General features: G+C 42.0%; 1 protein-coding gene across 1 annotated transcript; it reads right to left on the minus strand.

Moving 5' to 3' along the window:
• Positions 1-26174, minus strand: mmp25b (matrix metallopeptidase 25b). Its single transcript, XM_080747049.1, has 12 exons — positions 26078-26174; positions 25871-25977; positions 22217-22349; positions 19339-19483; positions 17481-17785; positions 13202-13384; positions 10137-10194; positions 8903-8985; positions 7980-8132; positions 3659-3762; positions 2758-2965; positions 1-322 (listed from the first exon to the last, which is right to left on the minus strand). Exons 2-12 carry the CDS (start codon positions 25967-25969, stop codon positions 54-56), a joined length of 1740 nt encoding a protein of 579 aa, XP_080603175.1. The 5' UTR covers positions 25970-25977; positions 26078-26174; the 3' UTR covers positions 1-53.
• Positions 26175-27609: the final 1435 nt, after the last annotated feature.

Below are 27609 nucleotides of genomic sequence, written 5' to 3' on the forward strand. Positions count from 1 at the left end.
CCTTAACGGGTCCATTTGTACACTGTCAAAGATAAGGGGAGACCTTCAAAATGTCAAAGTTTGAGAACCACTGCTCCAACTAACTCCTCAGATGCCCATAGAGCTGACAAGAGGAGCAGCCAACTGCCGGTGACCAGCGAAGAGGATCCCGTCATGCTACAGCTACAGTCTTTGGATTTGGGATTATCCGGAGGAGCGCCGGCGGTGGCCGCCGGACACCTGAGCCAGTCCACCGCTGTGGATTTAGGAGAGACGTCGTCTTCGCCCATTTCACCGCCCTTCAGCACCAGATAGTAGTTGTCCTTGAAGACGTGGGTCTCTCCTTGAAGAACAGAAGCAGGGTTTTATGTCATTAGAACTGTGAAATGCAAACAGCAATTATCCAAATAAACCCTATTTTATATCGTTTTTTAAATGTTTGCCTATAATGCAATGTAGATACCGGTAGGCTATTTTAAAATCTACAAAGTAACTAGTAACTAAAGTTTTCAAATCATTGTATGGGTAAAAGTATAATAAATGTATTCTCATTTGATGAGATGTAGTCTCTCAGACCTAAAATAACTCTTCTCTAATTGTGTTGACTTCTTGTAAATTAAGTAATGCATATGTTTAACAATAATTTAACTCGTAAAATGAAACAGGTCCATTTGGTTCCATTTTACGCTCTAGAGTTAAAGATCTATAAAGTGCACTTTTAACCAAACCGATTCGGCCGTGAATCGGCGGCGGAAAGCGTCTGTTGCCGACAGGGAGCTCATCGGCAGCGGGTCGGGAACCCTATCGACCAGTATCGACGGAAAACTGGAAGACTGGAGTGGACTTGCTCAGTTTTGTTGAGTCGCCCCTGGCCGTCGGAAGGATTGAGGGAGTTGTAGAATGGACCATTAGTTTGCTACTGCTGCAAAACCAAGCCAAAATAAGCCAGAGACATTTTCCCGTCACAAATCTTTACTAAATAGCATATTCACAATCTCAACTCTCAATTTCCTATACTAATCAACTCCAAAGCAATGCTAGTAATAGTGATGTGTGTATTGGTAAGAGCAGTTAAAAAACACTGCACGCACAGAGTAAAATCTCCGCTTCCCCCTTCTGGTTGCCAGATTCTGTGAGTGAAACAAGCGACCAGTTTCACCTATTAAGCTCTATTACATTAGCTATTTTCTAAAAGAATGTTGAAAGCAAGGCCAAATAAGCAACTACAATTCAGAAACAAGCCCAAACAAAAGTAACCCACAACTATAGCAACATTATAAGAAAACAGGATCAAAGTCACTTATAACGAGCAGACCTGGCAACACAGTGCGCATGCGCAAAACTGCGTACAGTGTGTCGTCTGAAAAAAAAATGTGCTTAGTTTTTTGCAGTTCTGTGAACAGTTAGAAAGAGTCTCCTGTAGTATTTTCGGTGTGGAGGCACCTTAAGGGTCAATTTGGTTTCATTTCACGCTTTCAAGAGTTAAAGATCTACTGAACAAGGGTCCATTTGGTTACCAACTCTCCATCATTTAGCTGGGGACCACCGGTGGTCCCTGGTACCACTGGCTGAAAACCGCTGCTATAACGAAATGCCCCAAATAGGAATGCCAGGTTGAAAGTGATACACAGGGTTGTGGAGTCTCGTAATACATTCAAAGCAACAGAGGGACTAGAGTAGTGGTTCGGGCAGGTGACAGTGGGGTCGCGCATTGGTAACAAAAAAACAAACAAAAAGGTTTTATGGCCGTCGCCAGGGGCGTCACACCAAATTCTGGGCCCTGGGTACAAAGATTCACTGCAGGCCCCCCATGAATGTTAACTATTGAAAAATAGCAGATATACAAGCTCACAGCGCGGCACCGAGTGCCGCGCTGCTATTTTTGGAAAAATCGTGAAAATGAGTGCCAAGAAACCTATGTTTCCATGTCAGTGATCCTCAAACTTTTTCATGTGAAGGACCCCCCATCTCTTAGTTCCAGGGACCCCCCCCACAAGCAAAATTTGAGTTACAAATGTTCACTTAAAAAATACATATATTCAAAGATTCGCGCACATTTTCACGACTTTTCAAAAATAGCAGATCTACAAGCTCGCAGCGCGGCACTCGGTGCCGCGCTATGAGCTTGTATATCTGCTATTTTTCAATAGCTAAAGTTACTAGGGCCCCTCCACCTTGGGCCCTGGTAACTCAGTCCCACTTTCCTACCCCTTGTGACGCCCCTGGCCGTCGCCACCAACCATAGAGTTAAAGCGACGGCAAGGATGGCAAGTCGGCAACTTGACAACACACTCCGCCTCCAACACTGAAGGAGGAGAAGCAGAGAAACACAAGACACAGGCTGCAGAGGAATTATGTTCAATGTGAGTAGGCAGCTTAAAACAGCCATTGTGGGTGTTTTTGTTACTCCCGACTCGCGAGGTACAACACATGGAGTCCGACATGGGTCCATTTGGTTCCATCCATCCAGCCCCGTGGCTCGTGGAGTTAAATTACGGATCACGAAGGAACATTAACGAGGCGGGGAGATCATTCTCACAGAGACAGACAACCGGACAGTTGCAACAGTTGTGTCACAGACTCACAAAGATAAAATCAAAAGCTGCCTGGATTATTAAGAAACTCCGTTCTATATTTTGGCAAAATGCTTCTGTTTACAAATGTGTCGTGTGTACACAACACATTATATTATTATGGGGGATGGGGTCGTGAGATCAAAAAGTTGAGAGAAGCCCTGGACTAGAGATAGATAAGCCCTCTCCGGGTGATCAGGTTTACCTTGACCTTTGCCTTGACCGGTACCCCAGCTGATGATGTCATCCAGGTCAGAGGGGACTCCCTTCCAGCGGGAGACGTCCCGGGGGTAGTCCGACTCGGGCTGCTTGGTCAGGCGCTGGCTCCTGTGGCTCTCGTCGAACCTCCAGTACTCTCCTCCGCTGAACAGGTAGGTGTGGCCGTTGTGGGCCCAGATGAAGGCAGCGTCCACCTTGACCAGTGGTGAAAAAAAAAGTACTCACATTGTTTACTTGACTCATTGCCTCCCGGGCCCGGGGACGAGTTTTAAGTTACTAAACGTGGTACTAAAAAGTATCCAATCTAGAGTAGGTCTGAGCTAGGATGTAGTTGTTATACATGATAATAGATTCTATTGTGTTATAATCACTGTTATAATCTGTTATAGTGTATTATAATTATCATAGTAATATATTAATTGTTTATAGTGTATTATAATCACAGAATAATCCATTATAGTGTATTAATTAGGATAGTTGTAATACCAATTTATATTGTATTATAATCACAGTTAAAAGGGTACATTTGTTTCTTACCGATAGGGGAACTTTTGTGTAATGAAAACTTTATTTTAATTAATTTATATATATATTTTTTAAAGATTTGTTTTGGGGCTTTTTATGCCTTTATTTGATAGGACAGTAGACTGACAGGAAATGAGGAGAGAGATGGGGAATGACATGTGGCAAAGGTCGTCCGGATCGGGAATCGAACCGGCGACGCCAGCAGGCATCATAGCCTAGTATGTGGTATGCGCCTTGACCACCAGGCCAGCAGATGCCCCCAAATGTCGATATTTTTATGTGGTGCAGTGTAGTGTCGTGTAGTGTGGTGTGGTGCTAAAGCTGCAGTCAAAAAGGGGCTTTAGTGACTATCCGTTACTGACCTTGTCCACTTGCTTCCCACTCTTGGTCCTCATGCCCCAGTCACTCAGGGGTCTGGGATAGCCCTCCAGGGCCTGGGTGTCTTTGAACACCCAGTACTGAGGACCTGGACAGAGCAGAGAAGAAGAGGACAGCTTGTTGTAACCCATATATCGTCACTGTCGGGCAGAAACCTCGTATCTCCAAGTTTCAAATGTGTACGTTCTTTCGCAAAGTAAAGCCCTGCTTCATCGTACAAGGCCGTCGCACAAAAGTAGTGAAAACAGCAGATCTACAAGCAGTTTAGTTCATTTATTTAAATGATAAAAACGAACGGTTTTGGACATACAAGGTTACCCGACAACGACAATATGCTTTCAATGAATAGCAGATTGAACAGTCAAAAAATGTAAACAGCACACAGTCAGATGTTAAGGCTAAAAGGATAACACAATGTATTATATAACACTACTGCATGTATTTAGTCCATTAACATAGCATACAATAACACAATAATAGATGTCATCAACAAATACTACAGTGTACTGTACAAAGGAGAAAAAGGAAAAATAAAATACGGCAGAAGTGAATCTCCTTTCTTTTCAAGCCAGTTTTGAAATAAACCTGTGCACATTTATGTTGTCTGTTTATGTACTGCACTCTATGGAGTATGCAGGGAGCGATATAAAATAAAGAAAGAAATAAAAAAAGATAGAGAAAGAAAGGCACAGGACACTTTTGCTGTGCTACTTCTCATGCACTGACCAATGGACACTTTCGTTTGGCTCTGGACAATTAAGTAGTCATTTTTTTAAGTATTATTACTTATGTTTGACACAACAATGAGATACTTAGGCCTACTGTATGTAGAACTGACTAGCATTGACTGTTATGGACACTTTATTTGGTTAAGGTCACTTTTCTTTTGTTTGGCACTGCATTGATATGTTGTACTATAAGTAACCCCCAATGTATGAATGAATGGACCATTGTAAAATGCTTTGAGTTTGCAACTTGTATAGAAAAGCGCTATAAAAATGCAATCCATTATTATTATAACTATAAGTATTACTATTTGTGTTATGATGTGACACTTATGCATTGACTGTTCTTTACACTTTATATCTTTTAGGTTTTAACCTACATTTATGACTGCTCTGTATTGTTGACAATCAACAGACAAACGGCTACAGAAAGAATTATAGAATTATGTCTGCTATGTTCATTTATATGTCAACTGCACCGACTGGACATCCATCTGTTCTGTTGTTGTGTCTACTCTGCGTAGGATCACTCCCCTACCCTAGCCGCAAGCAACTTAGATGTTATGAATGCTGTGTGCAAGTTGCAATGCCCTCCATTGACAGCTCATTCATGAATCAGAATTGACAATAAACTCTCCAATATTCACTGCCAATATTACACCTGTACAGATAGCTTGGGTAGGCTCTTTGTCTCTGACAAGTCTTTGTTCCATAAAGATCATAAAGGACCCTTACTGTCCATACCTGGAAAATGGACATGGCAAAGTTCCAATTATTTAATCTTTATAACAGCATAAGTTGAATTTTACTGCCAAGATATTCTTGTTATCTGCCGACATTCTGATATTGATGGAGTCTACACAAGTTTAATATGTTTGTTCTATTCCAGTTTAAGGGATGCATTTTAAAGACCTGCTGAAATGATGTTTGCGTGTCAAAAGTCCTTAAAGGTCTATTCTAAAAGCTACTAGTAGATTGGAATGTAACACGGAAGCTACAATATATTCTGTGCTCAATTTATGTTAATTTACAGTTAGTATATCAATTTGCCGACCTGTAATTTGTTGGGCTTAAGTTTATGATTTCATCCCATGCACACCTTTAGTTACTTGAAGAAGATTCTGGACAGTTTTCGTCATTGTTTCAATAATAATAAACATTTGCAAAATCAAGCAGTTGTCTACTCCCATGACCCATGTTGATAAAAGTATTAAAAACTTGAAAAGTGTCTGTTTAAGGTAGATTTAGAACGGATAAAATGATGCGATTCATTTGCGATTAATCATGATTAATTATGGACAATCATGTGATTAATCAGATTAAATATTTGAATCGACTGACAGCCATGAAAGCATTAGAGGCGAGACATTCTGTAACAAACATGCTTCGGCACTGCCTCTCTGTTTCTTTGTAGACCATCCTAAACGATGATGAAATGAAACCAGGGACGTTTTTAATGGATGGGCCTGGGTGGGCCCAGGCCCATCCATGTAGAAAGCTGGCCCACCCATCGATTTTCTTTTCTTCTTTTTCTTTTTTAATCATATCTCTTTCAATAACAGTACTTGCTCCAATGATGCATCTTTTACACTAGCAGCAGTTGGCTACTGTGTGTTTGGAGGGGGAGTGTTAGTTTATATTTGGAAATGTGTTGTTGGGATGAAGTGCAGCTGGGAACTCAATGCTTTGTATAAGCCTATTAAATATTGTTCATTGATATTGCCGCCCACACCCGTTTTAACCCTTGGGCCCACCCTGAAGTTGCCAGGCCCACCCTATTTCTCTGTTCTGGCTGCGCCCCTGAATGAAACTGATGTGAAACTAGCGTTTTGTAAACGAATCTGCTCGCCCTTTTTGAGTAACACATTGTCGAACATTGTTTAACCTAGATTTGATCTTGTTCAATTGTGGCTTCATACCTACTGTATGAAACTGGTTGTTGTGCAGGTACTGTAGCATAGAGGCGTATGCCGGTGAAACCACACAGCAGTAGATTAAAGGTTGAACTCGCACCCGCGACATACTAAATCCTAAACCGCTTGTGTTTATAACCACGGCCCGCTTCTGTGGCCAACGGAGGCGCACCCTCTCAAGCGACCTTTGCACTCTCAAGGCACCACCCAGCAAGCTAAAGCGAGATAGTTGCTGTATCAACTGGAATCAGCAGCGTTCGAGTTGCGTGATGTCCCGATAAGGATAATAGGAAATAATGTTTTGGCGAGAACATTTGCCCCAACTGCCACTCAAAGTGGCTACTGGCCAGTCACAGCACGTCCTGGCACAAGCGTAATAGCCAATCACAGCGCGTCCTTGCACAAGTGCTATAGATTCTGGGATGACGCATCCCAACCAATATTTCAGTGCTTGTACCTCTATGAGTGAGAGATAAATAAACCCCTCTAGATTCTGATTCTTTATTAAATTGTCTTCATTTTCTTGGAAACCATGTTTTTACTACTAGCTTTTTACTACTTTTCATTGGTTCAATATTATTTTAACCAACACACAGACATAAAGGGTGTTTAATAGCACATATGTATGAAAAAAAGAGAGGGCCAATTGGGTGGAGTTTGCTGGTTTGGCAGAAAGTGTGGAGTTAGGAGGTTTTGTCCCAAGCACGTTTTACTACTTTTCCATTGGTTCAATATTGTTTTGACCAACACTCAGATGTAAAGGGTGTTCAATAGCTCTGATAAAAAAATAAAAAAAAACTCAAAAATGGAGTTAAGAGGTTTTGGCCAGATAGTGACAATTTATACACTTTGCCCGTGTACATATTATTGCTCCCTCCCATACTGATGTATGATTATATAAATGTGTGTCTGTCTTACAATTAAGCAGAGCAATCTGAGAACGAACTGTGTCACAAATCTTTGTTCTCTAACACACCGCCTATGTGCACGCTGACTTTCATCTGACTTTCTCAATCAGTTCACACGTCACTAATGACCAATGTAGATCATAGAAGATAGAAACAATTTCACAATGCTGTGAAAATGTAAATCATAGCGCTGTTTTTAAGTAATATTCATGCCAATTCACTATCCTTCTTTCTCTTCCCTCTATTATGTCTCCCTTCTATTTCCCCCCTCAGTAATAAATCTGTCTTTTTAGACCCCTGATGCAATAAGTATGATTCAAGCCTCATCATAGCAACTTCCTGCTTGAAACGCTGTCACAAAAGGAAAGGCCTAAGACAGGGGTCTTCAACAGGGGGTCCGGGACCCCTAGTGGGTCCTTGGAGTTACTACAGGGGGTCCTCCAAATCGTTGTGTGATAGAAACTAGTTTTCCCCCCTTTTTTATATTAACCACTTGAACACAAACATCCATATTCTGAGAGCTTTAAAAATAGCAGATCTACAAGCTCACAACGCCTCGCGCTGCGAGGCGTTGTGAGCTTGTAGGTCGGCTATTCTTGGCAAAGAGCTTTGGAGGGGGAAAAGAGCAGACTAAGTACAGTGAAAGGTCAAGTTTATTAAGTATTGACGGTTAAATATCTGAAAACCCACATTAACATGAATCCACTGGTAGAGACCAAAAAAATCACTTCCAAATGAAAATGACTCGTCTTTCCTCACCAATAAAGAAGATGATGCAACTGTCACTCTTCCTCTCGTACACGGCATCCACCCTGTTGGTGTCTGGAGGGAGACCCATCCAGAAGTTTTTAATCAGAGCGGGACTGTTTGAGACCAAGGAGCCGTCTCGCTGGGTCCTCCAAAAGTACACACCTGGATAGGGAAAGGGGAGGTGAATGGACTGAATAATAGCAATAGGGGTGTGACGATACATTTAATAGCGATACGATACGCAACACGATACATGGTTGACGATACGATATATGGACGATATTGGTTCATTCATAGCGATACGATTCGATTCAACGATTTAAAATCGATATGGTAACTATTTAGCAAAGAAATTAAATAATGTGTAAAACATGTGAATAGTGCAGTTTTTTTTAGGGAAAATCTATTATTATGGATATAAATAAGTAAACACTGTGATTCTCTAGCAACGCTACATTATATTTCAACACATATGGACACCTTGACATGAACACAGAGATTACACACATTTGTCGATAGACCAAGAGTAGCTATATGGGATGGAATTAGTAGAAAAAAGTAATTAGACTCCCCCTTTTTTATTTCCCCTCTTAAAATTGCTAAATACAAGGCAAAAGTTTCCATATAATCAATTATTTGCATTGCAAAACAATTCGATACCGATTATCTGCATTGTAAAACGATACGATACAAAACGGTACGATAATTTTCTTTTGCATATCATTGCAAATTAAAATCGATTTTTCGATTCAGTTACTATCTCGTTACACCCCTAGATAGCAATATCCCCGCTGTGAATCTTTTTTTGTTTTGTTTATTGAGAAATAATACCCATGAGAAGTGAGAAGTGTGTCACCATTCATGCTGAGTGCTGACACATACAGTCACTGTTGATTTCTACACTTGCAATTGCTACTTTTTAATTGACGTACCCTTAAAGAAGAAGACCTCTCCCCTGACATTGGCAACCGCGTCAAAACCTCCCTCGCAGCGATCCAAGAGCGAGGGGTCATACCTACGGCACACGAAAAAGAACTGGTTAGTTGGATGAATGACCACCTTTCTGTGCCACATGACATCTTTGACGTTTTTTTTGCAAAGGCGTTCAGTGCCAATGACGTCTTTGACGTCTTTTGAGTTTTTTGTAGAAAAAAAAAAAATTTTTTTTTTTTTTTTTTAAAGATGTCAAAATGACCTGGGATCAGAGAGATGCTTTTCTCTGTTTGTGTGTTGGCTCCCTCGTTTAGCTGATTGAGAAAATGTGTGTTCATTCAAGTGGATGGACACTTTTTTTCATTCAAACAGCTCTATCTCTGGAACCATTTGTCTGATTGACAAAATTCTTTTTGCCACTGAATCACAACAACTGTGTCTGTTTCTGTGGGGAAAAAATTATAAAAAAAAACATTTTTTTTGATTGCGCAATAAAGAAAAACATACAAAACCGTGGCACAGCTACCTTGGAGCCATTTTGGCATTTGGCACAGAATGAGTTAAAGCACAAAACCACTTTGGTAGAGGTTTGGATTGTGCAGGTTACCTTGCCATGATGTAACTACAAAGGTGGTCAAGAAATTAAAAGTAATTTCTCCACTGACTAGAAATTGACAATTAAAAATGTCATTGACTTACATTGCAGCTCCTGGAGAGACTAGATAACTGCACAACCGAAACCTCTACCAAAGTGGTCTTGCATTTAAGTTTGGAAGCATGGCAGCCATTATTAGACCCCTTGGCTGTTGTTTTCTTGTTTTGTTTTTCGTTGTTGTCGGGTGGAAACCTTTGCATGTCCAAAACCGTTCGTTTTCTATTTATCGTTTAAAAAAGATTTAAAATAGTGAAAACAGCCGATCTACAAGCACACAACGCCTCGCACCGCGAGGCGTTGTGTGCTTGTAGATCTGCTATTTTCACTAGTCTTGTGCGACAGTCTTGTATGATGAAGCAGGGCTTTACTTTACCAAAAAACATACACATATGAAACTTGGGAGATACAAGGTTTCTGCCGGACAGTGACGTTTTCTTGCAGTTCCAATAAGAAAATCACCAGAGGTTCATTGTAATTGAAGGTTTATTCCTTCTTTGGATATTTCCAATCTATCAATGAATGACTATTGTGTTCCCAACATATAGCGTTCAGAGCTGTGTATCTTGAGCTCAACTCACAGTGGTGGATCAGGATCCGGATCGCCAGTTGGATATGTAGGCCTGCCGTCTTTCACACCTAGAGGGCAGCAGTGAGGAAAGGCAGGGGTCATCAACATGTCCGTACCCGGACATTTGAGTACCTGAGACAAAAAACCGTCTAAGCAATATATTACAATTTTGAATATAGATATTTGTGTGATTTACCAGACTGTAAACCACAAACTAGAAGTTTTTAATCTGTTAAATTCTTAATGCACTCCCCCCTCATGTTGTTGATGTTGAATTACTGTAGATTGTTTTACTTAACTCATATATATTAGGAATTATAAGACATAATACTTATGGAAAGTGGAAAAAAACAGTATATCTCCAACAGTTTGTGGAACAACAGTACAAGTCCGTACAAGCAATATTCAGCAGACAAGGGGAGCAGATAATATTAAAAGAGACAATTGAACAAAATGAGGGGGGAGTGCGTTAACAATTTAACAAATTAAAAATGACTAGTTTGTGGTTTACAGTCTGGTAAATAAAAAAATATATATTAAAAAAAAAATGTAAATATGGACTTAGACTGTTATTCGTCTGAGGTACTCATTTGTCCGTGGCAGATTTTGGACTTTCTTTTTTTACACACCATTATAATGTTCTTATTTTCAACATAAGACCCTGTTACTAGTCTCCAGGTTTTCTTCAGAACATTTATGACACTTAATTCCTATGACACTATGGCCTATTAGGAGTCCACTAGTACTGGGGGGTTCTCAAATGTTTTATTTGCAATGTTTTTATTTGCAAGGACGCCAACAAAACGGAACCAAATGGACCCATTTTTACGCTCGCAGTGTTACATACCTGTTATGGTCATTCAGGGTAATACTATTTTCCTCTCATTTTGTATGTCTGTGGCAAAAAATTAAAAATAAACAAAACATACAAAAATGTCCACTACAAGCCAGCATGGCGATGACCCCCTGAGGAATGGTTGAAGGGATATTTCACTTTAAAAAAAAAAAAACATTTTGTCATTTTATCATCTAATCAGGCTTTTATGAACACCCTGAACAGTTTTTATTTTGCTTGATTCAACATTTAGATATTTGATGTAAATGTTATCAGGCCCTCCAGGCCCAGGGCCTCTCCCCACACACACCCATTGTAACTTCAAACTCCATTTTAACCATGATAGATTCATTGAAGACACCCATAATTTGTTCTGGTGACTCATAATACCCTCCTAATATGTGAGCAGGCCGCGTTTTTTCAATGACTTTTTTAATTTATTTTTAATAATTCTTTGGAAAAATGGGAAAAAAGTAAACACAATAAAAAAAAAAACCAGCCTGCTCACGTATTAGGAGAGTATTATGAGTCACCAGAAAAAAGTAATGGGTGTCTTTAATGAATCTATCATGGTTAAAATTGAGTTTGAAGTTACAATGGGTGGGTATGGGGAGAGGCCTGGTAACATTTACATCAAATATCTAAATATTGAACAAGCAAATTAAAAACTGTTCGGGATGTTCATAAAAGCCTGATTAAAATGACTAACTGTAAACGGCAGTTACCGGTAGTTGCAAGCCGTTGTGATACTTGAGAGCTATGCGAAATCTGCTTGGAGGTTATGAAAGAGGATATTCATCATGAAACTGCCATGTGCAGTTGTTTTTGTTGCACACATGTTCTGTGTGATGTCTTAAATGCCAGGAAATGTGACAGCATGTGACAGACAGTACTTCTGCACTTTGAAGCACTTCTCTGAACTTTCCAGTCAGATCATGTTTGTGAAATGCCTTCTACATAATACATTGTACATTGTCGCAGTTTATAGGAGCATTCACCTTATGAACAGAGGCTCATATTGATGGGAATGGTAATTGATTGCCGTCAGTTAGTGCATTGGTTCTCAACCTTTTCAGGCCTCGACCCCCAAAATAATCATATTTTAACTGGGGGGGCCCCCACCCTGACGAGCACTAAGAGTTGAGGCATTACATTTTGTATAACACGGTTCTATTGTGAAAATAGCAGATCTACATGCTCATTATGCTTCTAATATTTGAAAATTTAGTCGATGTTTAATTTGTCATTTTAGAGGTATTAAAACGTCCTTAAATTGTCACTTTAGAAATGTGCATAGGCCTATACCCTCTATGTCTATACACTTACTTTATGTTGGTTTGTTTTGTTTACTGTTGAGTGAGAAAACAATGTTGCACATAAGGTTAATCACCCGGGGACCCCCCAAAATAATTTGGGGACCCCCAGTGCTGTGTTCTACCTGTAACACACATATACAGCGTCTGTTGTCGGAAATAAAAATATGAATAGCGTCTGCCCTCGTTAACCTTTCAAAGTAGCGTATTTGATAGGCATTATGCACTGGCGTATGCCCTGGCCACACGAATAGCCGCCCCTTGGAGATAGGCTCCTTTCCAGACTGTGATGCGTAGAGACAATACAAAATGTGGAACGGAGCGAACAGGCTGGAAACCAGGCTATGCCCACACAGCTTGCAGACAGGGGACAAGTTGAGCACAGGGTTCCCACACATTTTTACCAATTAATTTCCAAAACTTTTCCAAAACTTTTCCAGAATATTTAACCCAATTTCCAGGACTATATAACAATAATTCAGCTCAATAACAAGTCGCTTACCCCTATGCACAATGCCCAAAGACAGGTAGTGTATGCCAGTGGTTCTCAACCTTTTCAGGCTGTGACCCCCGAAATAATCATATTTTAAATGGGGACCCGGCACCCTGACGAGCACAAAGAGTTGAGGAATTTTGTATTACACGTTTCTATTGTGAAAATAGCAGATCTACATGCTCACAGCATGTAGATCGGCTATTTTCACAATTTCTGCCTCTAATATTTGACAATTTGGCCAATGTTTAATTTGTCATTTCAGAGGTATTAACAAACCAATAACCAAAGCCAATGTATAGCTATTTTTCTAGGACCTTCCAGGACCCTTGATCAATTCCAAAACGTTTCCAGTACTGGAAAAATATTTTTCTAATTTCAAAATATTTCCAGGAATGTCATGACCGTGGGAACCCTGTGAGTAGGACACTGACCGTACAGCTGCTGGATGGCCAGCACGTCGTCCAGGGGCAGCCGGTAGTTGGGGATGTTCCTGGCCGGGCCCTGGTAGTAGGGCCTCATGATGGAGGGGTCGGTGGAGGAGTGGGACAGGCCCAGGGCGTGGCCGAACTCGTGCACCGCCACCGTGAACAGGTCGGTGCCGCCGCCGCCCTCTCCTGCAAGGCGCGAAACGGAACAACGTCAGTCGACCGTCTCGCGTAGTGATGGGACGATAAGCGATGTTATCGTTTATCGCGATAAAAAAACACTCACGATAATCGTATCTTGTAGATTTAATTTGTCGTGAAATCGTCCTCCGTCATGCACTGGGATCAGTTCGCCTTTTATTTGCCGGGCTGCATATCCGGTACCACTTAAACCCTCTGTAATTGGTAAACAGTACTTACTAGTAAGACGCCTCAGGGCGACACGCGGGCGAGGTCGCGTGTCAATTCTTGACCGTCTGGCCAGTGATATACATATATCGGACCAGTTACCCATATATGGAGATCCCTGCATGATAGTCAACAATGTGATGTCAGAACATGGCCATACATGGGCATTACCAAATATGGGCATGTTCTGACATCACATTGTCGACTATATATGAGCATAAAATATATGGGCATACCTGTGATATCAACTGTGATGTCACAGTGACAAGGGAACCAACCCATAGACTGTAAAAATGTGTACTAACTGACTGACTGACTAACTGACTGACTGACTGACTGACTGACTGACTGACACACACAGTATGGATATCCAGGGTTTGATCTTTAATGAGGTGATGTCACGTGATGTCACATGACATCACTTCCTGTACAGACAAGCCGCAACATTTCTCATGGTATACTGCAACCTTTGGTCGCAATAATATACGTACTTGATACAGTCCTTTTTTCACTCTCTATCAAACGTCTTTGCCAAAAAAATAGCCGATATACACGCTCACAACGCGCTCACAACGCTATTTTGGCAAATGTTCGCCCAAGGATAATGAATTTTGATTATCGCGATAATATCGTAAATCAACAATTTATTTTGTCACAATCTTGAGAGTTAAAGATCCTTACGGGTCCATTTGGTTTCATTTTACGCTCTCAAGAAGTTAAATTATTGTTAAACATTTGCATTACTTAATTTAAAAGATGTCTACACAATTAGTGAATGTAGTAGAGTTGTTATTTGTTCCACGTTGGCCTCTCCTAAGGTACCAAATCAATACAGCATGGAATTGTGGACAAAATCGACAACAAAATATTTGTACGTTTTGGGTCTGAGAGGCTAAAGCCCGTATCAGAGTGTACGGTGGAGAGCTATCCACCGCAAATTTGAGGTTGAAAGCTTTCCACCTCAAGTCAGAAAATAAGTGCAGGCCATCATAGTACGCCACGGTGGAGACCTATTCACCGTGACTGACTAGTCTAGATTGACCAATCAGTGAACGGGGTGTAGAGCCTGTCTGTCTGATAGTAAAAACAGAGAGATGTGTTGGAACTGGACTGGTGGAAAGCTCTACACCGTGAGGAATGATGTAACGTTGTAGTTTCATGACTCAAAAAGACTCGAAAAGACTACACCGCGGTGTAAAGCCTTCCACCGGCCAGGCGACTATGATGCCGGCTTTAATCTCATCAAATGGTGGTCTGTGGCTCACCTCGTAAACCGCCCTCTTCAGGAAAGCATTCTGGATTACGGAAGTTGGTGGTTTACTAGGCTAGTCTGTGGCTCAAATGCCGAATAAATAATGGACATTGAAATGAAAAGGGTTGAAACCCACTATCTGGATTTACTGTCATTGAATTGAGTGTTATAAATCTCTTTCTAAAACGGCTAGTTCCATTCCTTGATTCTGATTGGCTGGTTGCCATGGTATACCTGAGACTGTAACCCATACCTTGAATCAGTTTATATCAAAGCCAGGTGCGTTATTTCTTTCCACTGTGCCGTGAGGCTGAACTAAAGAAGCGAGCGTTTGATTTCCTCTCAAATCCTGCCGTGCGGGTGCTTCTAAGCACCGCCCGCATGCATAGGACAGTGACTGAATGGCTCCGAGCGGGGCTTGTAAAGGCAACAAGCGCCCTCTATTCTCCTGGCACCACTCGGCTGTTTAGCTTAGGTTGCTATGCTAGCGTTTTGATGTGATGTTCACCCACATAGCAGCTAAATCTGGATGAAAATAAACATGTCTATGGATTGAATATGGTTCTTAACTTCTTAACATGAGACTGATCTAACATAAGTGTTGTTTCCCTATTTTTTGGGCAAAAAGAATGACGTGACTTGGTAAACACTGGCTTCCGTAAGTCCCTTTCCTGTATGTGGCTGGTAAACGCAAGGAAATGTCTCTTCCTGGTGGCGGAGAAGTGTACTTCTTTCTTTAAATGATGCAATGCTATGATTTTCATGTTGCAATATTGTGACCGTTTTAGAAAAGCAATAAGCCACGCGAGGCTTGTGGTTACCGGGGGAGTATACACCGGCTGAGAGGGTCGGAAACACTCGGCTGCGCCTCGTGTTTCCCAACGCCTCTCAGCCGGTGTATACTCCCCCGGTAACCACTCGCCTCTTGTGGCTTATTGCTTTAATATATTTTGTACACTTTTAATAGCTGTTGTCCCTGATACCGTATATACCTTGTCAGATGTCAACACAATCTTTTACGTCTGTCCTCATACCCACCCGTTCACCAAAGTATTCACGTGTCCATGTGTAACAGGGTTGTTGTTGTGAAATATAGGGGTTACACGTGCATCCAGGGGCGTCACAAGGGGGGGGGGGGGGGGAGTGGGACTGAGTTACTAGGGCCCAAGGTGGAGGGGCCCTAGTAACTTAAGCTATTAAAAAATAGCAGATATACAAGCTCACAGCGAGTTTGTAGATCTGCTATTTTTGAAAAGTCGTGAAAATGTGTGCAAATGTTTGAATATATATTTTTTGTACATTTGTAACTCAAATTTTGCTTCTGCGGGGGGGTCCCTGGAACTAAATATTTTGAGATGGGAGTCTGTGGCCAAATACATATCATTTTGGGGGTCCTCGAAAAAGTTTGAGCACCACTGACATGGAAACATAGGTTTCTTGCACACATTTTCACAATTTTTCAAAAATAGCAGATCTACAAGCTCGCAGCGCGGCAATCGGTGACGCGCTGCGAGCTTGTATATCTGCTATTTTTCAATAGTTAACATTCATGGGGGGCCCGCAGTGAATCCTTGTACCCAGGGCCCTGCGTGCATCCACTGATTAATCCATCTGTCTATCAAATACTTTCTTTTATCCTTCGATCCACTTACCCAGCTATTCATTAAATAATTCATTCTTTTATTCATCATCCATCCATCCACCTAGGCCTGTCACAATCATTACATAATCGTCTGATCGCAATTATTTGAGATTATTGCAATTATTTTGTCATAATCGTCATTATTGTTTCCATGTTCAAGAAATGTTCATACATTTGAAAAAGCAGAAATAGCTGATGAACAAGCTTACAACGCGTCCCGAAATTTCAGCATTTTTTTAAAAGTATAATATGTATATAAATATGTCAGTAATTTCTCTGTATATTTCAGTTATTTGTCACATCTCCTCTGTGCATTTTTTGATTACAAGGAAAACCGAAATGTATTGTTTATTCATATGTTCCAACGTTCCAATACCAAAAACACAATTGAATCGTTAATCGCAATTATTAGCGTGACAATTATTCGTTAAATTTGTAATCGTGACAGCCCCTACATCCCCTGTGACTTGAAGTTCAATCACCCCCAGGCAGGGGGTTTGCAGCTGCCATAGCCTGGGTCCAGGGGGGAAAATAAAAGTTACTTTTAACTATAAATCCATGAATGTCTATTTGTCTATCTGTTCTGGTTATTATGTTGTTAAATTACAGTAAAATAACTACAAATGCAAAATGTAACAAAATGGTCACTTTAACAAGGTATTATAATTATATTCTCCCCACAAAATGACAAAATGGTATATTCCCAGGTTCCGCAGGTCAGCTGCACAGGTGCAATTCATTATTGTTAATTGTGGCACGTTTACGAACATGCCAAGTTTAGCTGCACTTGAACAACCGTTCCAGGCTGCCATATCCAGCCCAAGAAACCGTAGAAACGGGCAGAAAATAAATGTATCATACCTGTTGCTAAGGTATGGCAACATGACTGGTGTCTTGCACGCGCGCCTTCACGCGCGTGCAAGACACCAGTCATGTTGCCATACCTTAGCTTTGTCTGAACTGACGCCACTGCCCCCAAGTACCTTCGTAACTCCAGACCTCGTCGTCGTCAAAGTGCGTGTCGCCCGCCACCTCGTCCCTGCCGGGGAAGAAGGCGTGCGCCAGCGTGCCGCCGCGCCCGTCGAAGGGGTACCCGTCCTCGTGCAGCGAGCGGATGAAGGACACGCGGATGTCCCCCCCGGGGCCCGACCGGCCCCTGTCGCCCTGGAGCCGGGTGAAGCGCAGCGGGGCCGCGTCGCTCCAGGCCTTGAAGGCCAGGGTCAGGAGCGAGTCCACCAGCTCGGGTCTCAGTGTGGCCGAGAGGGAGGGCGAGGGGTATCTGTGGACACTGCATACGAGAGCGGATTAATCGGTATTGGATAAAGTACTCACATTTTTTTACTTGAGTAAGAGGATCAATACTGGAACGTAGAAAGAAACACTCTGTTACAAGTTAAAAGTCCGGAATTCAACATTTACTTGAGTGAAAGTACAAAAGTGTTGGTATCAAAATGTACTTAAAGGACAACTCCTCCCTAAATCACTTCTAGGCTCATTTTCCTACTTATATCGATCCAAAAAGACTGTCCATGGGGTCTATTAGGCAGAAATGCACCTGTTGTCCAGTTTCCCCAGCAGAACCCAGCCGCTCTCATAGCATAGAGTGGAGCCTATAAGCCTATCGCTTTTACACTATTTGTTGTGGTCAAAGGTGTTTTTATTTTTCATGAATGTGTTACTAGTTGTCATTACAAAAACATTCATGCCATTATTGTCCAGTACAGTCACTTTGATTGGCAGTTGTGCAGAATGAGATTTATGAGATTTTGGTGGCTTGTGTGGGACAACCAAGGCATAGATGTGTTTGTAATGACAAATAGTAACACATTCATGAAAAAAGAAATCACTTTTGACCGCAACAAATAGTGATCGGCTATTTTCAAAATGTCTGCCTCTAATATTTGACAATTTAATTTGTCATTTTAGAGGTATTAAAAAGTCCTGAAATTGTCACTTTAGAAATGTGCAGATACCCTCTATCCACAAGTTTCCCCGGGGGTTTACTGGAGACTATCAGGACCAAACTTCCGGGTTTAACAGCAGACATACAAGCTCACGTCGCGTCGCAGATGCAACCCGTTGTGAGCTTGTAAATCGGCGGCGGAACCTCGATGCAGACGTTTGCGCAATGCACTATGGGGCGTTGGGAACTCGTGGATACACTTAAACCATATCTTGGTTTGTTTACTGTTGAGAGAGAAAACAATGTTGCAACTTGCACATTAAGTCAATCATCTGGGGACCCCCCAGGGGGTCCCGACCACAGGTGTAGTCAGACAGACAGGGTTCCCACATATCTTTACCAATTAATTTCCAAAACTTTTCCAGAATATTTAACCCGATTTCCAGGACTATATAACAATAATTCAGCTCAATAACGAGTCACTTACTCCTACGTGCAATGCCCAAAGACAGGTAGTGTATGCCAATGGTTCTCAACCTTTTCAGGCTGTGACCCCCGAAATAATCATATTTGAACTGGGGACCCCAGCACCCTGACAAGCACTAAGAGTAGAGGAATTTTGTATAACACGGTTTTATTGTGAAAATAGCCGATATACATGCTCACAACGCCTCACATTGTGAGGCGTTGTGAGCATGTAGATCTGCTATTTTCACAATTTCTGCCTCTAATATTTGACAATTTGGCCAATGTTGAATTTGTCATTTTAAAGGTATTATCAAAATCAATAACCAAAGACAATGCATAGCTATTTTTCCAGGACCTTCCAGGACCCTTGATCAATTCCAAAACTTTTCCAGAGCTGGAAAAATATTTTTCTAATTTCAAAATATTTCCAGGAATTTCATGACCGTGGGAACCCTGGACAGAAAACCCACCTCCACGTGAGGTCTTTCTTGTCCCACTGCACGCCCGCCAGGGCGTAGCGTTTCCTCCTCCTCCTCTTCCTCATGTCCTCCTCGCCCCCGATGACGTCTGGCAGAGAGCACCGGGGCGTCGACATCAGCCTCAGCGTGTCGTCGTCTGCAAAGGGCACAGTTTCACTTGAGCCTTTCATGTAGAACAGTACGTTGTAAGCAGGGCTGTCACAATTATTACATCATCGTCCAATCGTAATTATTTGAGGTAATCCAGGGGTGTTGTTGCCTGGATTATTCATGAAGCTTTCCCGGAAGAGAAAGATCCCATGATTTGCTGCTAGTTGCACTGTTTTCCCCCCGCGAGGTACCAAAAAGATTTTTTCTCCACTGGACCCCATTCATTTTCCTAACCTTAATAAACATCGTCATAAATACTTTATGGTTCCTGTCGCTAGTGAAAAACTGCCTTTCAATTACCATGATATGCGTTTTGTGCAATATGGTCCCATTTATGTTAAAATTGATGATAAAGTTGCGGGGGGCGTGGCCAACTAAACTGATACCAGCCGGCTGTGTTCTTCTTCGTGTGCTGTATTTCGGGAGGCTCCGACCACATTCTCCCATGTATCCCTGCGGTTGCACATAAATGTTCATATAGTTTCAAACACTTTCAAAAAGTAGTGGAAATAGCAGATCTACAAGCTTGTGAGCTTGTAGATCGGCTATTTCCACTATCAATGTTCTTTTTCAAGTAAAAAGTTGTCAAATATGTCAGTCATTTCTTTGTATATTTAGGTTATGTCATATCTACTGTACCATGTGCAACTTCAAAGGCTAAAAGCCAAACAGAAATGTAATTGTCAACGACAGAAACACAATTAAATTGTTAATCGCAATTAATTGAGTGACAATTAATCGGCATGTAAAATGTCATAATCGTGACAGCCCTAGTTGTAAGCATTTTTTTCCCTGAAGAACCTGAAAGCAGCACACAGAAAATAAATACTCGGGCGGCACAATTCCCAATTCCCAAATAAAAACATTTGCCAGCCCTTAACACCTTCTAAGCCAAGGGGAGCCCCTTAATGTTAAAACCGTACTATATCGCACATCCCCCCAGGGACTCTCAGCCACGTCGCACATTCCCGGACTTTGTCTTTAAAACCGGAATAAAAGCTTTTGATCCGAAAATCGGCGATCGTCTAACCTTCCCTAGTCACCACTCGTGCACTGATGGCTCATGCAGACCGTGCATGAAGCAGAGGTGACGTCAGCGCCTCTCCTTCTCCAAGGCACCTTCCACCCATCCGTTTACTGTCTACACACTCGAGCTCCTCCTGCAGCCATGCTTGGGGCTATGCTAGCGAAACTTTTCAGGTCTGTTCTTCAGTCACACATGGACTATTTGCGGGGACATTTACGTGAAAGGATCGCGCACGCGAAACGCACGGGGACATCGACGATCGGCCAAAACCCCCATTCTATCCCAACGGAGATCGAGAAAATCATGGTGAGTTACTGGCCTGGGGGGAAAAAAAAAAGAAAAAACAGCGGCGCTGTTCAAGATGGAGGGGCTGCGGGGTCATGTTTATAAACATAATATTATGTCTCAGATCACAATACAATAATAGAAATTTCACGGCTAATCTACCAACCCCCATTCTATTTCGGACTGCAACGTGTTAATACAACCTACACCAAGGGTTGCCAAACTTTTCAGGTTCCCCAGTTCAAATCATATTTGAACTTCAAATTATATTTGAACTGGGGACCCCCACACCAGAGGGTCTTTTCCACCGGCAAAGAACCGGTTCTGGTTCTTTCTCCCGCCTATGGGATGAACCAGAGGTGAGCTTTTCCACCAAGAACCGGAGTTGGTTCCGAACCGTAAAAGTTGGTTCCGAACAGGAACCACAAAATCCTTGGTTCCTCTGGTTCACTCATGGTTCAATCTGGTGGAAACGCAAGCCGGTTCGCAAGAACGAACCAAGGTTCCCAAGAAAGTTGAACCGGCACTGGTTCTGGAACCGGTTCTTTGCCGGTGGAAAAGGCCCCCATGACAAGCACTTGGAATTTTACAACTAGTTTGACGTGGTTCCACAGATAAAAATAAAAATAGCCGAACTACAAGCTCACAGCGCCTCGCAGTGCGCAGTGCGAGGCATTGTGAGCTTGTAGATCGGCTATTTCCGCCTCTTTCTTACATAACATTTGACAATTTTGTATTAAAAAAGGTCTTTAAATTGTAACTGTATAAATGTGCAGATACCCTGTATATATTGTACTACAGTATACTGTATGTTGGTTTCTTTACTGTTGAGTGAGAAAACAATGTTGCACTTTAAGCCAGGGGTCTTCAACAGGGAGTCCGGGGCCCCTAGGGGGTCCTCAGAGTTAGTACAGGGGGTCCTCCAAATCTGTGTGATAGAATCTTGTTTTTTTCTTAACCACTTTTTATATTAAGCACTTGAACCCTAGCATCCATATTCTGAGAACTTTAGCCAAAAATAGCAGATCTACAAGCTCACAACGCCTCGCAGCGCGAGGCGTTGTGAGCTTGTAGATCGGCTATTTTTGGCAAAGAGACTTTGGAGGGGGAAAAGAGCAGACTACAGCGTGAAAGGTCAAGTTTATTAAGTATTGACGGTTCAAGTGGTAAAAAATCTGAAAACCCACATTAACACGAATCCAAAATACACTGATGATTCTGCTGTCAAACAAAGAAACTATATGGAATCTATGAACAGGTTGTGGGGGTCCCTGCTTCATCTCTCTCTCAACTAAGGGGGTCCTTGGCCTGAAAACGTTGAAGACCCCTGCTTTAAGCTAATCACCTGGGGACCCCCACAGTTTGGGACCGAACCACTGGCATACACCCAGGATGTGTGACCCTTACCAAGCTCTCCGGTTTCCCTGATTCCGCCGAATCTCTGCATGTCCCGGACAGCCTTCTTAATTCCCTCCATGGTCTGCAGCCTATTGGAGCGTGGGTCGGGAGGAGGGAGGTAGCCATACCTGCTCAACCAGTCCTGGATGAACGAGGAGGTCAGTGGACAAACTGTGAGACGTTACAGTAATACACATCTAGGCCTGTCACAATGATTACATCATCGTCTGATCGCAATTATTTGACATAATCGCAATTATTTGACATAATCGCAATTATTTTGTCATAATCCTCATAGCTGAAACATGTTCATACATTTTCAAACATTTAAAAAAATGGTGGATATCTACAAGCTCACAATGCGTCACATCGCGGCGCGTTGTGAGCTTGGAGATCGGCTATTTCCACTATCAATGTTCTTTTTAAAATATAAAGTTGTCAAGTATATCAGCCATTTCTTTGTATATTTAGGTTATGTGTCATATCTACCATGCAGAAAAACGACAAAAACAAATTAATTATTTGAGTTGACAATTAATCGTCATGTAAAATGTCGTAATCGTGACAGCCCTAATCACGATAATACGTTGTGGCTCAGTGTGTCTCAAACATGACTTGGCCGGAATGGCCGCGGACCCCCAATAAGAGAAAATTTGTGTTGATGAAGATGAAGATGTGTCACTATCTTTCAAGATTAACAACAGAAAATCTAAGTCTAGCAGATCTACAAGCTACAAAACTGATTTTGAAGCTATATCAACCAATTTTGCTGAGGACCCCCTGAAACCTCCCTCAAGAATCCCTGGGACTCCCTGGACCCCACTATGGGGCCTTTTCCACCAAAAGAACTTTGGTTCAAGAACCAGTGCCATTCAACTTTCTTGGAACCCCCGGGGCTAAAATGTATGCTAATTGGTCGGGGCAGTTAGGGTCCAGTTAGGGCCGGGCCTTAATTTTCAGGCCCGTTGAGAACTCTACCAAGAACCAAGTTGGTTCCGAACCGTAAAAGTTGGTTTGGAACGGGAACCACAAAATCCTTGGTTCCTCTGGTTCAATCTGGTTCAATCTGGTGGAAACACAAGCCAGTTCGCAAGAACGAACCAAGGTTCCAAGAAAGTTGAACGGCACTGGTTTTTGAACCAAGGTTCTTTTGGTGGAAAAGGCCCCAAAAAAGGCCAGAAACCGGCTTGCGTTTCCACCAGATTGAACCAGAAGAACCAAGGATTTTGTGGTACCCGTTCCGAAACAACTTTTACGGTTCGGAACCAACTCAGTTCTCGGTGGAAAAGCTCACCTCTGGTTCATCCCATAGCCGGGAGAAAGAATCAGAACGGTTCTTTGACGATGTTTTTAGTCCAAGGAGTGATTTTCGTGCAAAACAATTACTTGCAATGGATTCAGAATCATGAAAACCCCCTAGTTTGACCCCTTTTTGGAAATATCCCCTGACTAATACCTCCTTCCTCTTTCACACAGAATTGTGGTTTGACCCATGTCAGCTCTGACGGCACGTCATGTTTCTCTGGAACAAACAGTGGATTTACAATAACGCACACAATGCAGTCCTTCTTCTTTTTTACGATGTCTTTCCTTCAATTGTGTTTGATACCAAATGAATGCTTTTGGACAAGGAACACTGGGCTTCCTCAGAGCACAGATTAGAGATTACGTCCAGGGGGGGGTGGGGGGTGGTGGGGGGGTCGGGGGTTAGTGTTTCCGGTGTCATTTTTTTTCCGCCCTGGTCTGTTCATTCACAAGCCTGATTATCAGGGGCGTCACACCAAATTCTGGGCCATGGGTACAAGGATTCACTGCGGGCCCCCCATGAATGTTCTTCATAAGGGGGAATTTTTGTGCTTTAACTATTGAAAAATAGCAGATATACAACCTCACAGCGAGTCTTTGAATATTTCAAATCCTTCTTTTGAAAAACCTATGTTTCTATGTCAGTATGGTGCTCAAACGTTTTCATGTCAAGGACCCCCAATATGATATGTATTTGGCCACGGACCCCCATCTCAAAATATTCAGTTCCAGGGACCCCCCAGAAGCAAAATTTGTGTTACAAATGTTTGCTTGAAAAATACATATATTTAAAGATTTGCACACATTTTCCAGACTTTTCAAAAATAGCAGATCTACAAGCTCGGTGCCGCGCTGTGAGCTTGTATATCTGCCATTTTTCAATAGCTAAATAATTAAGGCCCCTCCACCTTGGGTCCTAGTAACTCAGTCCCACTTTCCCCCCACTTGTGACGCCCCTGCTGATTATCCCCGGGTAGAAGCGGTTTCCCGCTGGTGGTCTTGTGGCTGTATTGAGCCACTTGCCATGTGGCAGCATCCCTTATAGTTCAGTGGTTCGCAAACCTTTTCATATCAAGGACCCCCAAATTGACACTTATTAGCCCACGGACACCCATTTGAAAAGATATGTCAGGGACCCCCATAAGAGAAGATGTTTTACGGCTTTAGCAGTGATTCTCATCCATTTTGATTTCAAGGATCCCCAGTTTGGCATGCATTAGGCTACGGACTCCCATTTAATGGCATTTCTATCTCTGGGACTCCAATTTATATTGTAAAATCAATGTTAATTTTACTCTGAGAGTGTACAGGTCCATTTGGTTCCATTTGTACACTCTCTGAGTTACAGACCCATTAGGGTCCATTTGGCTCCAAACTATCGTTTAGCTGGGGACCCCCTGGAACACAATCATGGACCCGGACCCCACTGTGAGAACCAATGCCTTAGGGGATTTAAGCAAGTAGTACGGAAGACACATGAGCTTCACAGAAAATAGGATATCACGTAACCCCCCCCCCCCCCCCCCCCCAATCAATATTTTATGACCCATCCTCGCTGAGTGTCTTAGCGGAGGGAAGCTCCATGAAAATATTACAATAAAGTCTGCTCTAGGCCTTTCATATATTTGAATGCGAACTAAATTGATACATTTCACATCATTGTTTTTTTTTTTTTTTTTTTTTTTTTACAGTGGAGTGTAGCCTATACATCTCCCTAAGGCCTAAAACAAAAGAATCAGTTACTCGCAACCGTTCATTTTGAAACATCCTTCCTCCCCACACCCTTGCATCTTCAGTTGAAAGGATAGGCGTTGGCCTCATTGCATCAACTGTTTTTGTGGTAGGCCTATATTCCATAAAGTTATTAAATATGTAGGCCTATACATTTTCTGACAGGTATTTGTTTCAAATACCAGTGCAATTTCACTTTATTCAAGATGTATAGACAATCTATGCAATAGTTTGAATCACCATGTCACTTATATAGTAAGGAAATTCCTGAATTGGAAATAAGGTATAGGCTATAAGTAAGTTATGTCATGGCATGGCATCTGATTGCCTGTATAGGCAGTGTAGTAACTAATGTTTTAGTTACAAGGCTACAATGTTTTTTAATGTTTTTTAGTGGTTTTTTTAAGGCAAGGTGAAAATCTGATCACCAAACCCACACATCATTCCCTGTTCCCACAGACACAACATGCTCAGTCAGATGCATCCTTAATATAACAACACTTGCATTATTCAATAGGCAGAATTAACTTTTCTTGACACCACAACTTCAGCGACCCAAATCTAGCATCAGGTTTAATAAGACTGACAAAGTATGTGGCAAGTATTATGATATCAATTAGGACTTACTAAATGTCTTGTGTGTTGGTCGGCCGCTGGTGATGCGCTTCCACTTCCACACCAAACAATTGCGATCAGTGTAAGCCATGGCAGAAGCGCGAACTCCATTCCAATCACTGCAAAGAGGAACCGTTAACGTCACATGTCTGATTAAATCACGCCGCATCCCATCATCCATCCAGCACTCCCCAAATCCTAGATGAAATCACAACCTACCGTGCTCTCTGATCTCCCTTCCCCCGCCGATCCTTAAGCCTATGCTCTGATGAGACTCAGACTAGGCAGGGCAGAGATCGATTACGCTCTCTCTCTCTCTCTCTCTCTCTCTCTCTCTCTCTCTCCCTCTCTCTCTCTCTCTGTGTGTGTGCGCGCGCGCGCACACACACACACAAACACACACACACACACACACACACACACACACACACACACACACACACACACACACACACACACACATTTCTCTCTCTCTCTCTCTCTCTCTCTCTCTCTCTCTCTCTCTCTCTCTCTCTCTCTCTCTCTCTCTCTCTCCCTCTGATCTTCTCTAGAAAGGAAAAGTTGTATGGTGGGATTTCTTTATTTGATTTACACTTGCTGTTCATAACAAGGTGATGCAGGGGGCCAGGGCAAAGTTGATTGATTGAAGCATTTATTAGAAGTTTGCACAGGGAAAGGTATGGTTTCATGACAGTACAGTTCACTGGTACACAAAAGGATACGCTCAGGAAAGCATATGGCTTATTTACATTGAGATACTTGATATAACATTGAATGAGTCAATGACAGACAGATAAAACACAGTAGGCCTACTAGCAGCCGGAGAACAGGAAAAAAAAGAAAAAAGAAAGGAACCCAGGTCAGAGATGAGGAAGATGCAGATGCACGGTGGATAGACAGAAACTAGAAAATAAACCGTTAATTTGTTTCATTCTCATTTTCAATCTGGAGAGTCTGAACAGTGCCTCGAAGACCAATAGCATTTATGCATTAAGCAAAACGCTAAACATAATGTCAGCAAACCTTTGATTTAGTCTTCCTAGTCTTTTGAATAACACACCATCTAGTTTTAGTTATATTTTAGTCATCTGAGATTGTTTAGTCTTATGTCATGGGATGCTCATTCACATTGATTGAATGCTGTATTAACAGTTTGCAAAAATGTACAATGGTGCCAAATTTCCAGTGGCGTCAGTTCAGAACGCGCAAGACACCATGTTGCCATACAGTACCTTAGCAACAGGATACATTTATTTTAAGAAGTAGGCTACATTCTATTCTATACATTCTATGAATGCTTCCATTGTGGTCCTATGTCTTGTCAGCTATGACAGTGGTTCCCAAACTTTTTAGCCTGAGACCCAAAAGAGAAATTAGACATTTGCCCGGGACCCAAACTAGTGAAGACAGCAGATCTACAAGCTCGTTTTATAAATGAAATGACTTAGAAAAATCATGGAATGTTTGGGGAATGTTTTTTGAAACCCGACACAGTGTTGTTCAATGGGTAAAAAAACAAACAAAAACAAAAAAACATTGCCAAACACCAGCATTTCCAGAGAAGGCCAGCATGACATGTACTCTGAGCAGGGGCGTCACACCAAATTCTGGGCCCTGGGTACAAGGATTCATTGCGGGCCCCCATGAATGTTAACTATTGAAAAATAGCAGATATACAAGCTCAAAGGGCGGCAACGAGTGCCGTGCTGCGAGCTTGTATATCTGCAATTTTTGAAAAAATCGTGAAAATG

This window comes from Nannobrachium achirus (genome assembly GCF_963921795.1).
Source record: "Nannobrachium achirus genome assembly, chromosome: 18".
Lineage (NCBI taxonomy): Eukaryota > Metazoa > Chordata > Actinopteri > Myctophiformes > Myctophidae > Nannobrachium > Nannobrachium achirus.

What these genes read in the sequence shown, in the direction of transcription:
- mmp25b (XM_080747049.1), bottom strand. Translation starts at nt 25,969, where the DNA reads ATGGAGTTCGCGCTTCTGCCATGGCTTACACTGATCGCAATTGTTTGG. An exon ending in AGAGGTCTTCTTCTTTAAGG is followed by an intron (nt 8,133 to 8,902) that starts GTACGTCAATTA and finishes TTCCCTATCCAG; the next exon opens with GTGTGTACTTTTGGAGGACC. An exon ending in TTGCATCATCTTCTTTATTG is followed by an intron (nt 3,763 to 7,979) that starts GTGAGGAAAGAC and finishes TGCTCTGTCCAG; the next exon opens with GTCCTCAGTACTGGGTGTTC.